The sequence below is a fragment of the Bactrocera neohumeralis genome, chromosome 2 (genome assembly GCF_024586455.1).
Source record: "Bactrocera neohumeralis isolate Rockhampton chromosome 2, APGP_CSIRO_Bneo_wtdbg2-racon-allhic-juicebox.fasta_v2, whole genome shotgun sequence".
In the NCBI taxonomy this organism is placed as follows: Eukaryota; Metazoa; Arthropoda; class Insecta; order Diptera; family Tephritidae; genus Bactrocera; species Bactrocera neohumeralis.
The window spans coordinates 85864195-85881790 of record NC_065919.1 but is presented as its reverse complement, the minus strand read 5'-3'; the positions used below and the strand labels follow the sequence as shown (position 1 = coordinate 85881790).

Here is a 17596-nt window from a genome sequence, read left to right as displayed (position 1 = left end):
TTACGCTGGTTCCAAAATAGACGAAATTATCCACAACTTCAAAGTTATGACTGTCAACAGTGACGTGAGTGACAGGAGATATTTCGTCTTGCCCTCGTTCACTGCCAGACCCATTTGTTTAGCTTCCTTGTCCAGTCTGGAGAAAGCAGAACTAACTCATCGGCATACGCCAGCAGCTGTACACTCTTATAGAAGATGGTACCTTCTCTATTTAGTTCTGCGGCTCGAACTATTTTCTCCAGAAGCAGGTTGAAAAAGTCGCACGATAGGGAATCACCTTGTCTGAAACCTCGTTTGGTATCGAACGGCTCGGAGAGGTCCTTCCCGATTCTGACGGAGCTTTTGGTGTTGCTCAACGTCAGTTTACACAGCCGTATTAGTTTTGCGGGGATACCAAATTCAGACATCGCGGCATAAAGGCAGCTCCTTTTCGTGCTGTCGAAAGCAGCTTTGAAATCGACGAAGAGGTTATTAGAAAGTTATTACTATACTAAATTTTAAAGATTTAGATTGGGTGTGACAAATTAAAAAAAAATAATAATAATTTCGAAATCGAAATCATGAATATTTCCGAAGAAACAGCTTCTATAAACAACCGCATTTACCATATAATTTTTTTCTTATAAAAAAATTGTGCGAATTTATCGGTTATAACACCAGTTATATACCTAAAAGAATACCAGTAATCTACCCGAATATGCATATTGGCATACATAAATTTCGACTTAATATGCTATGCATAAGCAATGAAATCGAACTGAATGAGTTTCTTACATACATATTAGACTGTCAAAAGGCCTTAACACAAAAAGTAACGGATAAATTTGTTACTTTGCCTTTGGTAAATATATGTCGGTATGTGTGGGTGCATGAGAAAGACAAAAAGAGGCACGCTACTGCATAGACTAGAATGTACAAGGTAATTTGAGCCAACTACAACTACGCTACGAAATACAAGCATACGTGTATATACATACATATGCACAAGCAAACAATGTACAAAATTGTTGCATACTTGAGGGTTGGCCCTTATGTATTTAAGTATATGCTTATGTATTTGTAAGTAAATACGTATGTGCAAAGCTAAATGAGTGCATGTGATGTGTGTGTGTTCAATGTTGTTGTGTGGGTGTGCCAGCAAACTTTTTAATGATTTAACTAACGAAACTTTTGCCTTTCAACTTTTTCCCTTCCATTTCGTATGAACGAAAACAACCGAAATCCGCATGAATGTATGCAACACGCCGCGCCACTACTTAACACACGCACAATTCAACAACTTTGCTTTCATTTCGCATTTCGCTTTTGTTGCGCGCTTTTCGCACATTATTTCTATTTAATAAACATTTGATTATCTTGCTTTATATTTGTTTTTATCTTTCTGCACTTCATTTTGGTGTTTTCTGCTTTCTTATATTGTTGTTATTTTTATTTTTATTTAATTTTCTTGGCAACTCTGTCATCGCCAAATCAACACGCAACGCCTGCAAATATGCAACACAATAATTTGCGAAACCAACGAACCAACCAACCGACGCTACCGCCGCACTGACTGCAATCCCAACAACAACAACAACAACACCAACCCCGCCACCGCGGCAATCAACAAAAACAACGGCAACCAACAACAACCACAAATGAACTGTGCGACTCGCTGCGTCGCCGGGCAGTCGAACGAAATGCGAAACTCACCAAAGGAAATTGGCGTATTTAATGAGAACGGAAGGAACTTTGTAGCCACAAAGGATACTTCGAGGGATTTCAGCAATTCTCAAGATAATACCGACCGCGGCAGCATGAGCGACCAGGCCTTTGCGTGCTCGGCAAGTTCGGTGGAAAGTTTACCCAGCGCTTCCGGTTCAAGTAAGTTTATACTACATGTCTCTCTCCCTCTATATATAGATATATATATAAATATAAGTGTCTGGGAGTCGCGTTCATGCCTTTGGCTGGCGAGCCAATCAAAGTCTGCTCCAACCCACAAATGGTTTTTGTTCACTTTCAATTTTTCGCAAATCTGCAACCGCAACTGCAACCACTTGCCTACGTGCCGCTCAGCTGCAAGTGGCGTGTCTCGCCCGAGATGCTCGCCAGCCGCTTTTGCCGGCTGTGCTGTGCAGTTGCATATTGGTCTATTAACTGCTTAGTTGTTTTACATACAGATTTACAAGAAGAAGAGTAAGAAGAAGAAGAAGGAGTAATAGAAGTTGCTAGCTGCAGCTGCTGGCTTCGCGCTGTGTGCGCCGTGCCCACCCATGTCCCACACACTGGGAGGTGCTTGTTCCACACGCTGTTATTTAAGTGGTTTTTCGGCAAGCGTAATAAAAACGTGGAAATTCTCCGAACTTAATGAATTTTTAATGTGCTGTTGAAAGTGGAAAAGTTTACACTGGAAAAAATACGACAAAAACAGCAAATAAAACAAAACGTTGGCAACTTGAGGCTGCGTAACAGCAAGCAAAGTCAAAGCGTTAAAGTTCGCATGCATTTTAACGACCCTGCAGTCGACGGCAGCAAGCCAGTGTTGCATTTCACTGTATGCGGCACTCCACTCATACACATGTAAATGCGTATGTACTTGTATGTGTGTGTGTGGCTGGCAATTCTTGTCCGCATATTGAGGCTCAGCAAATTCTGATTGCCGTTAAACAATTTTAATGAAGCAAACTTTTGCTTTTTCTGTTGCGGCAAAAATGCCATGCAGCCCCCGAACTCATAGCCGAGAAACAATAGCTGGCAATCAAAATCTAAAATACCGTTAAAAAATCTACGCAAAGCAAAATTAGCAAAAGTTCATCCTCAAATCGGCAAAAGCGATTGCCTTGCAAAGTGGATTTTCTTTGCTTTACAGTTAGAAACTATACGAGCAGCAATTGCATTATTAAGCAGTTTGCCTCTTTTACGACTCTACTAAGCTATCGCTATCGATTTGTTGTGGCGTAGTAGAGCCGACCAAATCTTAATAAACCGTTTTAATAACAAAGCTACAAAGTCAAAGTTTCACAAAGTCGAATGAATTTCGGAAAGTTTTCATTAACCAAATTTTTGACGGTAAACTTCTTGCTCTTAAAGTTTAAAATAGAACTTGCATAGAGTGTTCTTCGGAATTTTCGAAAATTAATCATGCAATAAAATATATTTAATTAAGAAATAAAAGTTTAAGCGATTTAGAAAACATTAAAAGTTTGAAATTTCACACACACTGAGCAAATTTTCTTCTGTGAGCATTCTTGCACCTTTTCAATACTGTTTGTTTTCCACATACATTATAAAACACATGGCAACCCCTTATAAAAATCTGTGCATCTGTAAGAATTCTCAATCCAAAAATGTTTTCAACGTTAAGCTTTCTTCAAACGCTCCAATTTGTAATATTTCTCTGGCTTTTACATTTTATTGCATTAAAATTTTGGAAGCATCTGGTAACCCCTTTAATAAAATTTTTCAACTGTAAGAAATATTAAATCGCTTCAATTTGTAGTGTTTCTCTATCTTAAACATTTTACGGAATTGAAATTTGGAAACATCTGGCAACCCCTTTGACAAAAATTTTGTAACTATAGGAACTATTAAATCGTTTCAATTTATAATATTTACCTGGCTTATGCATTTTATAGAATTAAAGTTTTTTAAACATCTGGCAACCTCTTTAAAAAATTTTGTAACCATAGGAAATACTAAATCACTTCAATTTATAGTGTTTCTCTATCAAATACATTGTACACAATGAAAACAAATGGAAACCTCTTTTAAAAAAATTAGTGACTGTAGGAAATATTATATCGCTTAAATTAGTAGACTTTCTACTATCAATTTAATTTAGTTCAAAATTTCAAACAGGTGGCAACCCCATTCAAAAATATTTTCGAATGTACATTTGCTTAAAATTCTTAAATTTGTTGACTTTCTTACTCCTATCAATTTTAATAGGTTCAAAATTGGAAACAGGTGGCAACACTATTCAAAAATATTTTCAAATGTACATTTTCTTAAGTCTCTTAAATTTATATAGCTTCTTTCTCCAATCAATTTTAATCAGTTCAAAATTGGAAACAGGTGGCAACCTTTCAACTTATGTTTTATTTAAGCATCTTACTAAATATTACACAAAAACTAAAGCGTTCCCTTTTGCCATTTAACATTTCATATTTATCTAACAATTTCCTCTCTCCACCAAAACAGGTACCCAAGCTTTGGTGCGACCAGGCAGCCCGCAGAGCTCCATCTCCACCGAGGATCGCGCTTCGTTAGTGCAAATTTGCAAAGCCAAAGCACTTGTCGACAGTATGCCGAATCCATATGATAAGGATGCGCTCAAGTTTAAAGTAAGTACCATAAGTAAGCAGCTCAGATACAAATAGACTAGCAAAGAACGCGTCGCGGATGCCAATGATTGGCGGCCGAGGCAGCTGTTGGGCGAAAGTTTCGAATGCGACTGCTGCTCGGCGCATCGGCAATACGAGTGCGAGTGAAGCTTCAGTGGCGCTGTCACTTTTGGCCCAACTTGCGACTTGTTGGCGTTCGATACACTTTAGAGTTGAAAATAAGAGTAATTCTACAAATGCACTCAACACAGGTAAAGATTATCGGTCCTTCGGCCCTTCAGTGTCTTTGCCAAATTTCGTAAAGCACTCTCAATGACTGCCATTCGCAGTGTTGATGAAATGTCAAGGCTTTTCGCAGCACTTGTATCTGAAACGGCCGTTGTGTGTAAGTAAGTGCGAGCGTATTCACTTCTTGAAGACAACCAACGAGTGCACTTCGAAATTTTAAACGCCACTCCTTCGATGTGCGGCAAATGTAAATCGTTATTGTTGTTGTATCCCTTTATCTTTTGTGTATTTTCGGCAGTTATCTTTAACCTCTTCGTTACTCATGCACTACTCTTCTTTGCTCCCAACAGAAAGGTGACATAATCGATGTGCTGTCAATGAATGCCTCCGGCATCTGGAAGGGTCGTTGTCACGGCCGTATCGGACACTTTAAATTCATCAATGTTGAAGTGTTGCCCGAGCAGCGTTTGAAGTCGTCGAATAGTAAAATCCTCTGTGCTGGCGGTTTGGGCATGGGCGGCGTCGGTGGTGTTGTGGGCATGGGTGGTGGCGCCAGCATGCGGCATGTCAGCAGCAATGGTCCGAGCTCGGTCGAAGATTTACTCTTTCGCATTGGACTGAAAGAGTATACGTCGGTCTTCGTTTTAAATGGGTAAGTGGCGTAAAATCGAATGAACACACGAAAGAAAATAAAGTTGTTGAGCAGTTGATTTTGTATTAAGCAGCGAAAGTTAAAGGTCGTAATGCACAAAAAACTAGATGTACTATATATACTTGAATGCTTCAAAACGCAGGAAATTTGTTTAATACTTTTTCTCTTTCCTTTCCTTTTATAGCTACGAAGACCTTGAACTTTTCAAAGAGCTGGAGCCTGCCGATTTGGATTATTTGGGTATTGTGAATCAGGAACATCGCGCCAAATTGTTAACCGCCGTGCAGTTGCTGCATGATATTGAATGTAAGTCATTGCACCCCTCAAACTTAGCTATCAAACAAACCACTTAGCATAGCATATTGATTTCTTAATTCTTCTATATTAACTAGCATTTAATATACCTGCATGTCTCTTTTATATTAACCCCACCTAAACCCCCACTAACCCCGCTCCATCATATCATTGTTTCGCTACAGCCACCCATTTCTCCCAAACAGGTTCGGACGGCGACATCGCTGGTTCCAGCTCGGAGAACGACGAGACACGCCTGAATAACATCAATAAGAAGCATGGCGCATCGCCCTTCGGACGTCGGCATTTTCCACGCGACTCCGGCTGCTACGAGGGTTCGCCTGTTCCCACCTCGCAGACACCCACACAGAACATACCCTCCACCGATGAGTCCAACAGCTTGGACGATGTCGTCACCAAGTGTTCCAGCGAGATTATGAAGCGCGTCGAAAGCGCGCGCCGCCAAAAGGAAAATCCCTTCAAAGCCGGACTCTCCGCACGCGTTGGCAAGAAGGCGCTACTGGGCGCCAGCCTAATGGGCGAAGACACCTTGACACGCGGCGGCGGCCTCAGCGAAAAGTCCAGCGACTCGGGCGTCAGCAGCAGTTCGCTGTCCTCGGGTCCCATGAAGAACAGCACTTAACACTTACCCACCATACTTGCGCACGAGCTGATGCTTGGCGTCGGCCTACCCGGCCCCGGCGTGGGCTTGGCTGGCGGCAGCATCGGCGGTGCGCTAGGCGGCGGTGGCGCCACTTCACCTACCACATCCACTGCCTCGGCAGGCATCGTCGGTTGCGGCGGCAGCAGCGGCCTACTGGGCAGCGGCGGCCTGCTTCCCGGCTCTGCCTGCAGCACCTTGCCACATCCGCCGTCTTCCGCCGCTGCGGCCGCCGTCGTGTCCAGCGCCTTGGCGGCGGCATCGGCCACATGCGCGGGCGTCGGCAGCGCAACGGCGAACTTGAATAGAAATCTAGTGATATTGCGCAATCACTTGCGTAAAAATACAAATGTGGCGCCCGCAACGGCGGCGGTAGCGCCTGCGTCAGCGTCCACAGCGCTGTCCACACCGACGCACACGGGCGCATTCAACGACATCACGCCCACCAACACCAACACGAACACACTGAGCAGCAGCACAATCAGCGCACACATCAACAACATCAATACCAATCTGGATCGGGATCAATAGCCCAGCAGCAAATGGCTTGGCGCTTTTAATTTAGTTCGCTTATTACGTTATGTTAATTAGATGTAAAAAATACGCAAATTAAGTGTGGAGAGTAGCATTAAAGTGAAAATCAACACTTCATTATCATAGTATAACTGTACATAGGTCTATTTATAGTTGTATATGTATATGTAAATCGCTGTGATGACGCGTTCGAATATGCTTCAGTTCAAATGTACAGTTAAAATAAATAGTGCACTCACACACACTCATACACGCGCACACACATACATGCATTGTTATTATAGCAAACACAAAAAAATATAAAACAACGCTTTTATATATTTAAAAAAAAATTATGTACATAAATATATAGTATAACGGATATTTTGCATTTGTAATTTGAGTACTTCCTCAGGTGATGGCATTTAATAAACAGCATTTAATTATTGTATGTTTTAGCGGCAATTTTTATGTACAAAAACTTCGCAGCATTTATGCAAATTGATTGAGAACAACGCGCTACAACAACAACAATAAAAAAATCCGAAACAGTTTATTTAAAAGTATTTATAAAAACATCAACAAAAGAAACGAAGAAATTTGTGTTTTGCAATTCGCAACCACAAACACACACACACATACACATACAAATAAACAATAAGAAATTAATATAATTAGAATGTGCGTATGCGCACACACGCACACACTTCTGCGTTAAATGAAATTAAAAGCCAACTGCACACACACACACAAGCACACCATAAATACGTGATATTTCAATACGTCCATGACTTTTTTGCTTCAATTTGTCGTTACTTATGTATAGTTGGTTAGTATTAAAAGCGCATCGCATTAATTTAATTGTATTTGAAGTTTTTTCGCATCACTTTTTCCACCTTTATGCATTTAATTATAGAAATTAACGGCATACGTTCAGCTACAAAATAAGCTGTGCACGTTACTTACGCTTCTCCTGAATTGTTTGCAAATATTTAATTTAAATACGCCAACAAATAAAAATAAATAAATAATTGCATCGGAATCAAATTATTTAGAGCTGAAAATCAAAGTTGCCACCTTGTCAAATCATTATTCTTAATATGTATGTATGTATTTAGTTTTTTCGTACATGCAGCCTAAAGGTAGGCAACGGTTAATTTGTTATATGGTTTAGAGATAAAAATTCTGAAAAAAATTTCCAAAATTCTTGGTTCAGTCACTGCTATTTTCACAATTTATAGCTTAAAAGCAAAAATAAAAAAAAATGTGTTTACTACGAAGCACAAATGGAGTACGGTTATATAACTGAATTTATAACAGACTCCTGCACTTTAATTTATTTATTTTTTTAATCAATTTATAAAACTTTTATAACATAAAATAAATTTTCAAACAAGCTTTCCGAAATTCTTAGTTCAGTAACTAGTATTTTGGAAAGTTTACAACTTAAAAGCAAAATTTTGAAAAAAAAATATATATTTTTACCATAAAGCTCAAATGTCAGACTCCGAGACCATATTTTTTTTTAAATTTATTTATAAATCTTTCAAAGCATATTTACATACATATTCTTCTTCCTTCTGAAATCGCTATTGTCAAAAAAAAAGGAGAACAATTAATGAGATAACGAGAAACTGACCATTATTTTTAACAGCTTTACCCAGGAAACTAGTTTTCGCACGTTAGCTCCCTTTTCGTAGACCAGGTCACATATATTTAATTTTTTTTCAAATATGCAGCCTAAATGTAGGCAACAGCTTTTTTTTATGGTTTCAAGATGAAGATTCTGAAAAAGCTTTCCGAAATTCTTAACTCATCATTTTCGAAAATTTACATCTTAAAAAAAAAATTTTGCAAAAAATATTTGTATCACGAAGCTCAAAAAGAAGAGAATTACATAACTGAATCTATGTCGTCATTTTTGCAAGACCATACTTTATTTCATAATTAATAATTCCTTTTCTGAACACAAAAAAAAATTTAAACAAATTATATACATATGTACCTAAACACTTTTTCAGCGTTGCCATCTTTTTGCTATACTTATTTTTAAAAAATAATGATACAATAAATTTGAAAATAAAAATTTGAAAGCAAATGAAAAGATTTAGTGAAAATTTTCAAATGACAGTGTAAGTTAAAACAATTAAAACTTCGACTAACGCGTATAAAGAGAGACTTTACAGTAACCAGCGCTAATACTCACAGCACTACTTACAATTTCACTAAGATTCCGGTTAGCTAACCGCTTAATTTGAAAAAAGAAATGAAATAAATATATGATACAAAATAAATACAGAATTATAAATCAAATATTGAAATAACAGAACTTAGGATTGAAAAAAACTAAAATTAAAAATCAAAAAATGGACATTTTTAGTTATTTTTAACAAAAACTTAAAATAAAAGAGTAAAATTAGTTAAAAAAATGCCAAAACTTCTTTACTGAATTTTTTTATAAACAAAAGATTAAAATAAAAAAATAAAATCAATTAAAAAAATATTTCCTAGACTTTTTTTTATTAAATTTGATTTTGCTGTCGTGTTCAACAAAGATTAACAAACTTAAAGATGAAATAAAAATTAAAATTAATAAAAATATTTGTATGAGGACTTCTTAAGTAAATTTGATTTAAACTAAAAATTAAAACAACAAAATTTTATAATAAAAAAATAAAAGTTTTTCAAGACTTATTTATTAAATTGTATTTCCGTCGAATTGAATAAAGATTAACAAACGCAAAGTTAAACTAAAAATTAAAGAAACATTAAACCTATAAAAAAAAAATTGAAATTACAAAACTCAGAATTGAAAAAAAATTTTAATTAATAAAAACATATTTTCAAGAGGATTTTTTTATGAATTTAGAAAAAATTAAAATTAATAAAAAAAATATTTTCAAGAAGACTTCTTCATTAAATTTGATTTAAACTGAAAATTAAAATTACAAAAAATTTTAAATTAAAAAATAAGATTTATTTAAAAAACATTTCCAGACTTCTTTATTACATATATTTTACTTCTGTCGAGTTCAACAAAGTTTAAAAAACCCGAAAGTGAAACTAAAAATTTAAATAAAAAAAAATTAAAATAAAGATATTAAAATGAACTTCAAAAAACGTCTAACGAGCCCTTTCCCAGATTTATTAATTAATATTTTTTGTTTGCCTTCAAAAACTGCAATTCAACAAAGAGTAAAAAGAAGATTTTAATAATCAAAAGCAATACTACAATCGAGTATGTGCTCGAGGTTATGTAGAGGGCGTTGGTGGAAAATACAATAAATAAAATTCTAAGCAAACGAAATGTAAATATTAAATTCCTATTTTAATTAAAATTAATTTCTACATAAAAAAAATATATATATAACTATCTCATAAAAAAAATCTAGGCAAAAAATAATGAATTTTGTAAATATGGCAAGCAACTGAGCATGAAAATTTTAACACCAGTAAATCATACATATATATTTAGCAACTAACTGTAAAGATATGCAAATGTTCAATAACTCAATGTATTCAATAAGCAATAATCAAAAGAAAAAGAAGAAGAAAAAGACAAATTGAATTGTATGTCTATGGCTAAGTGCATACGATGAAGATGAAGATAAAGAATGAAATATATTAATTAACTAGCAATAACTTTAAATAAATAAAATAAAAATAAAAACTGAAAGCGTATGCCAGTAGTTAGAGCACAAGGTTTAGGTGTTAGGCCAAGTGGTTGGGGGAGTGAGGGAGTGGGGGCGAGAAATCAAAAGGAAACAATACAAACTTAAAGAAATTATATAAATATACGCATACATATACATACCTACATGTAATCTATGTAAGTGTGTGTGGCAAACGCACGCAAAAGTTGTTACGAATACTTTATTAGGGAAATCAAATGAGAATTAATGAATTAATTTTTAAACAAAAGTAATTAAGCTAAGCATTACAGAATACAGAATACGCATTTAAAGAAAACGAAAATATGAAAAATAAAGAAAAAAATAAAGTTAAATTGAATTTATTGTAAATTATTGCAAATGTTAGCAGCAACCGAGAGAGCAACGCTTTTTAAATTAGAAACATACAAAAATTCAGTGAAAAAAGTTAAGAAAAATGAAAGTGGAAAAGTAAAAATTAAATAGCAAATCTACAAATAATTGTGTTAGTAACTAAAAATAAAGAAATAAAAATACTGGTTCAAAAGCGTGAGCATAGAATATAGCATATGCATGTTTGTATATGTGAATGTACAAGCGCACGCAAAGCAAAGACAAACAACTTGTTCGAATAGAGAAAACCAAAATTTGCAAAAACATAAATCCAAGCTGTTTAACAGTAATAAATGGCACTTAGCGAATGGTTGAGAGTGTCTGCAAGCCAATTTAGATGATCTATTTTGATTTTTGTTTAATTATTTTGATTTTTGAAAATTGTTTTGATTTCTGAAAATTTTTATCGATTTTTGAAAATTTATAAAATTGAAAATTAATGCTGATTTTTAAAAATTTAAATGGATTTGTGAAAATTTATTTTGATTTTTGAAAGTTGTTTTGATTTTTGAAAATTTTTTTGATTCATGCAAATTTATTTCGGTTTTTGGAAAATATATTTAGCTGTTTGAAAATTTATTTTGATTTTTGAAATTTTTTTTCCGATTTTTGAAAATTTATTTTGATATTTGAAAATTTATTTCGGCTTTTGAACATTTATTTTGACTTTGGAAAATTTGAACATTTATTTCGATTTTGGAGATTTATTTTGCTTTTTCAAAATTTATTTCGATTTTTGAATTTTTTTCCGATTTTTGAAAATTTATTTCGATTTTTGAAAATTTATTTCGGCTTTTGAACATTTATATCGATTTTTGAATATTTATTTCAATTTGTGAACATTTTTCTGCAACCAACTTGTCACTTGTCAACAAACTTAAACAAATTGCTACAAAATCAAACCTAATTGGCTTTGTTGCACTTTTTCTTCACTTTACTGTACTTTGGCAATAGAATAGTTAAATTTAACTTGAAATTTACAACAAAAACTGAAGTCTTGCAAAAATTTCCACTCAAATACTTGCTTCACACATTACCACTACAATGCCACAAACAAACTCGACAGCCACAACAAAAATTTAGCTTCAAACGCCAAAACAACAACAACACTTTGTATGTACTGTAGATATACTATGAAATCTAAATATAAGAAATTGCAGAAATTTGCGCAGAAATTTAGAAACCATATAAATCAATTAGTCAAGCTTGAAATGAACCTGGCAACTTAAAGCTCTCGCATTTGAGGCAAATTAAGCGAGTAAATTAATTGTGTGTCGATGTTGAGGGCGCTAGCAAAAGCAAATTGAAATGCAAAATACAAAAAAAAAGTAAAAGAAGTAAATTTTAGTAACACACACACGCATAAACAATCGAAATCGAGTAAATTTAATGAAAGAAATGAAAGCAAATGACAGCAAATTGCAGTAATTGCATTTGAAAGCAAATATGTAAAATTAATTTTAACGAAGCTACTGCATTTCCATGTATGTATGTATGTTTATGGGGGCGCAGCGTGGAGCAAAAATTAAATATTAATTACTAGAATAAATAAAAGTATTGAGAGATTTCCAAATAAAAAACACATATCTAAAAATTAATTGCAATGCGTTTTATTTTTGAGCGACATGTGTTGAGTTGATTATTTATTTATGGGAAAGGTGAGTAAATGCGGTAAATATGTAGCACATTTATGCCCTTTACAAGATCTATCAAGTTTACCACGAAGTTAGTGACACCGAGCAGGCAACTTCAGAGAACCTATAAAATATAACATTGTGGGCAAAAAATAGTAAGACTTTGTAATTTAAATTTCGCGCTAAAACCAATTCGTCGAAATATTTTTTTTCTAGAACGGCTGGATTAATTCAGGAGTTAGTGAAGATAACTCCGTTTCTAACTCCCATTTAATCCTCAACATTTTAGAGGGTTAGCTGCATTTTCGTTTTCAACATTGTTAACAATGGCCAACTTTAATCTATGTATTGTGAATGAAAAACAAGCAACACTGACAGCTGTTTTTCAAATTTTCAATAATAAAACTATAAGTCATCATTTGGGCCTAAGAAAAGCACGATTGGTTCCAAAATCACTAAATTTTTTCCAAAACAGCATCGCGTTAACGTCTGCGAAACAATGCTTTCGACTACGAGGAAGTCATGAAAGGTATTATTACTGGCAATGAATCTTGGATCCATGCTTATGACCTGAAAACAGACGATCAGTCGACCGAGTATCGTTCCAAAGGTGATCCGAAGCCGAAAAACCACGTCAAAGCAGGTCAAAAATCAAGTTTATGTTAACAGTTTTCTTCGATTATCAGTTGTCTTACACTACCAATTCCTTCCGACCAGCCAAGCTGTCAACAATGAATAATTTTTGAGTGTTATGTGTCATTTGCGCTAAGCTACACGTAAAAAGAAGCCGGAATTATGGGCCGACAACTCTTGGTTTTTGCACCGCCGCATACCTCATTGATTTTCAACCAATATCGTGCTGCAACCACCGTATTCACCTTATTTAGCTCCAAGTGTCTTCTGGCTATTCAATAGACCCACACGACCTCTACGGGGAAACCGTTTTGAGTGAATTGAAGACTTTAAACGCGAATCGCTACACGTATTGAAGGCTATTTCGGAAATTGACTTTAACAACTGTTTCGAGGATTGGAAAAACGTTAAAACAAGTGTACTGTTGCCAAGGGGTGGTACTTTGAGGGGAAGACATATGTATATTCTGAAAAATAAATTAAAAATTTTAAAGTTGTATACAAAGCCTTACTATTTGTCCACAATACTAGCAGCATGACGAGCTGAGTCGAATTAGCCATATTGGGCGAGACTAACTGACTATGGTATATCCTCCTAAAGATGGATTTCTATTGTATTTTCTAGGTGAAAAATACCCTCTAGGCGTGAGAAGGGGCTTAGTGAGAAGAGAATACCACCTATTTCGACGAGTACAAAATAGACGGGGGAGTATAGATCTTGTTATCTCTTTCTCCTTCATTATACTGGACATAGAGAAGGTCTCTGGAGTTCTACTACATAACTAAAGCAGGATAAAGAGGGCTACTATTACTCAGATAGCCAAGAGGCATTGTTAGCCTTGCCGTCGCCAACCCAATGCAAGTTTGCGAAACAGGTATGGTCAAAATATGACAAAACAAGAACAAAAGACTTATTAAATAGGTACAGAAAAAATGTCTATACTTACCCGCCACAATAGGACATTGGTCATATGGGGAACATGCGTTAAAAATGTGTGTGACCTATAATAGCACTAGCCGTAGCTGCAAATTTTACGGGAACAAAGAACGATTCTACACTTTCTCTGCAAGTGCCCAACTCCATCACTCTCCCGATATACAAGGTCTGTCGCAAAAGAAACAGGACTGTTAAAAAAAAACAACAAAAAATTTATATTTTTCAAAAGTTATATTTTTTTATTCAAAGTAGTTTCCTTGTGCTTCGATACAGCGTTTAGCCCGGTCAATTAGCATTTCAAATGAGTGTTTAAGGTCATTTTTCGGAATGCTCTTGAGAATATCGGTCGTCGCCTTTTGGATAGCTGAAATGTCCTGAAACCAGTGTCCTTTCATGGGCAAATGAAGTTTTCCAAATAGGTAAAAATCACAGGGTGCCAGATCAGGTGAGTAGGGTGAGTGATTAATGGTTAATATGGAGTTTTTTGTCAAAAAATCAGTGACAAGCGTCGACCGATGACACGGCGCATTTTCGTGCAACAGGCGCCAGGACCCTGCCTCACGGTATTGTGGTCGATCACGACGAATGCGTGACAAAAGACGCTTCATAACACCAAGGTAAAACACAGCATTAATCGTTTGGCCAGTTGGGACGAACTCTCGGTGTACAATACCCTCGGAATCGTAAAAACAAATCAGCATTGTCTTTATTTTTGACTTCTGAAGACGACCGACTTCTTATCGTCACAGAGCTCCTCACGACCTTTTTGGAATCGCTTAAACCACTCAAGCACATTACTACGGGATAGGCACTGATCACCATAAACTTTTTTCATCATTTGAAATGTTTCAGTAAACGTTTTCCCAAGTCTAAAACAAAATTTAATATTTGCTCTTTGTTCAAAATGCATTTTACGACCGATGACCAAAAGCTGCTGTCACTTTTTGATCGATAACATCGATTGTAGTTATCCAATTGTCTTAAAATTTTTACGAAATGTCAACAAGAGATTAAACTTTTTATTTCATATACCCACTAATAGGTGGCGCCACCAGAAACAGTTATATTTAAAAAGTTCTGTTTCTTTTGCGACAGACCTTGTATAATAATTTATGCTAAAAAAAAATTGCACTTGTCGAGGTGCTATAACAACACCGAATACTATAACGGGAGCTAACATTTTTCTTGTTTTATTTATGCTTCACATAGTTAAGTTAAGTTTAGAGGAAATTTGAGCTTTACCATAATATTTATATCTCACTATCTCAAGTTGCTATTAATTTTGATATGGAATATGGATGCGAGAGGTAATTTAAAGTCCTTCCCGTTGTCTTGCAGATAGTGAGATATTTTTTTAGCACAGACAAGCTATGTCGCCGAGATAATGCTGTGGGCCAATACCACCACAAATGACTGAGCACACCTGACTCAAATCACATGCCATGGGGATAAATAATCTTTCTCGACATCGCGTGCTTTCATAATTTCTTTTTTGTAGAAACAAAAACTAAAATCTCTTCATAAGCTATTTAAATAATTTCAAACTTGCTCAAATAGTAAAAAGTCACTAAGTATAACTAAAACAATGCATTTTATTGCCATGCTTAGCCGTTACTTTAGCGGGAATTTCAGAAGAATTTGAAATTAAGTCCGAAAACACACATACTCGTATATTCTTGCAGTTTCTTTTGCTCTACGCAAATCTACCTATAATTTCGTAAATAAATAGAGCGCTTAAAGTGGGTAGCTTTTGAATTTAGTTATTACGGTGTGTCATGGCAAAAATATACAATATAATTTACTAATATCATTATCAATTGTGTTTTCTTTTAACCTCTATTTTTTTTTTTTTTTTTTTTTGGAAAACATGTAGAAATAGAATTATGTACCATGTAATATATGCAAATGAGTCGATTTATTTTATTCATAAGGACGCCAAATATTATTTCGATTAATCGCCATCATTTTAGCTTACATTTCGTGACAATAACACAAGCATCCCAGTTTTTGTTTTGAAAGGGGGTGAGTATATACATAATACTTGTATATACACTAAGGTGTGTGACCATCAGATACGTAAGTAGTGGAAGTGCCCCAAACAATAAAATATTTGATTGTGAGCTACTAAGGCGGTGACCAAAGAGAAAGACACAGAGTCATGCTTTTAATGTATGTGTGTGTAAGTATGTGTGTCAAGTACCGTAGTAAATACTCGTATGAATATGAGAGTATAATTTAAGAAGCATGCTTATGAATATGCCCACATACTTACAATCATGAGCGTAATGACCGAGTGCCAGTATATAGAGGAACATTATAGAAGAACATTATAGAAGAAATATGTATTACACACACCCTGTGCGCCCTGTAGAAACATTTTGTATAGAGATGGCAAGTTATACTATTTTTTATCATTTCTCATACTCTTTTTCTAATAGCATCGGGGCTTAAGTTAAAAAAGTTGCAATATTTTGGAACAATAGCGGCTTAGTAACGTCCTAAATTTTATAAGTAGAAAGTTCTGTTCAAATTATAAAGGGCTTAGATAAAAGTGTACATAAGTTATTTTATTTCAGTAAGTTTGGTTTTGAGTTTGGCTTCATGTGAAATTCTTTGAATAAAAATATTGGGTAGTCGAAAAAGTCTTTTCGTATTTTGTCAATATACAAGGTGGCACAAAAATTACCTTCCGATGTTTTTTGGCTGTAATTTTTTTTTTAAATTAAAAACTTTGATTCTGTTTCTGGATTATTTCTATTTGGTCTTTTAAATTTTGTACATTAAGTGGAGAATATGATATCATTTAAATAGCCGCCGCCACAGTTAATTGTCATTTGAGCCCTTTTTATGGAATTTTCCATCTCTTTGGCCAGAACTTCCGACAATAGGTACTCACATACTTGACGGATATTGTCTTCAAGAGCTGCAAGAGTCTGAGGCTTGTTGACATAAGCCCGCGACTCCAAAAAGCCCCACAAAAAGAAGTCTGTAGCGGTCAAATCAGGCGATCTTGCTGGCCAGTGCAAATCGCCAAAACGGGAGAGTATCCCAATTCATCAAGTTATGGCAAAAAGAACTCGTTGATCATTGCTCTGTAGCGCTCACCACTCACAGTAATCAAAATTCGCTGTAAATACCGTCGACTGATACGCATTTGGGTGGCACGTCGTCTTTACAACGCAAATGTCAAAACAGAACCGACATTAGAGGTCATTTGCAAAATTTATAGCCTCTTCTGATAGGAGGATTAATTTTGCGCCACCCTGTATGTCGTTGCAGTCGATTATCTCCATTGCTACCAATCAAATTGTGTCATACCATATATGTAGTGTTAGAAAGGTGAGATTTTAAGCTTCATTTAACCAAAAAATAAAAAAATTAAATTCGGAGAAGTTGGAAAAAAGTTACAGCTGTTCAAAACAAAAATGAGTGAAAATAATGAAGAAATTCGCTATATTTTGGAATTTTAGTATAAAAAAGGGAAGGATGCCCCGCAAGCCACCAATGAAATTTGTGAAGTTTACGGAGAAGATGCTGTAACAGTTCGTATAACACAACAATGGTTCGCTCGCTTCGGTTCGGGAAATTTTGAAATTTCGATTTACAGTTTGGAAATAATGTCTCTAGCGGAAAGATGCCAAAAAGTGGTCAACCAAAATGGTTCATATTTGTTTATT

General features: G+C 35.2%; 2 protein-coding genes across 3 annotated transcripts in view; both read left to right on the top strand.

Moving 5' to 3' along the window:
* The window catches only part of LOC126758899 (uncharacterized), a 393248-nt gene extending 387106 nt beyond the window's left edge, over positions 1-6142 (top strand). Inside the window, exons 14-18 of one of the 2 annotated variants that reach the window (XM_050473344.1) lie at positions 1671-1863; positions 4183-4325; positions 4904-5205; positions 5390-5511; positions 5706-6142. In XM_050473344.1, the coding sequence (XP_050329301.1) occupies positions 1671-1863; positions 4183-4325; positions 4904-5205; positions 5390-5511; positions 5706-6142 (1197 nt within the window). Of the gene's footprint in view, positions 1-1670; positions 1864-4182; positions 4326-4903; positions 5206-5389; positions 5512-5684 lie in introns of both variants that reach the window. The other variant, XM_050473339.1, reaches the window with a different exon arrangement.
* Positions 6143-6172: 30 nt separating this feature from the next.
* Positions 6173-7704, top strand: LOC126758968 (merozoite surface antigen 2, allelic form 2-like). Its single transcript, XM_050473468.1, has one exon. It carries the CDS (start codon positions 6173-6175, stop codon positions 6689-6691), a length of 519 nt encoding a protein of 172 aa, XP_050329425.1. The 3' UTR covers positions 6692-7704.
* Positions 7705-17596: the final 9892 nt, after the last annotated feature.

Bases quoted from the DNA above. Each gene is read 5' to 3' on its own strand.
- LOC126758968 (XM_050473468.1), top strand. From the start codon at position 6,173: ATGCTTGGCGTCGGCCTACCCGGCCCCGGCGTGGGCTTGGCTGGCGGC.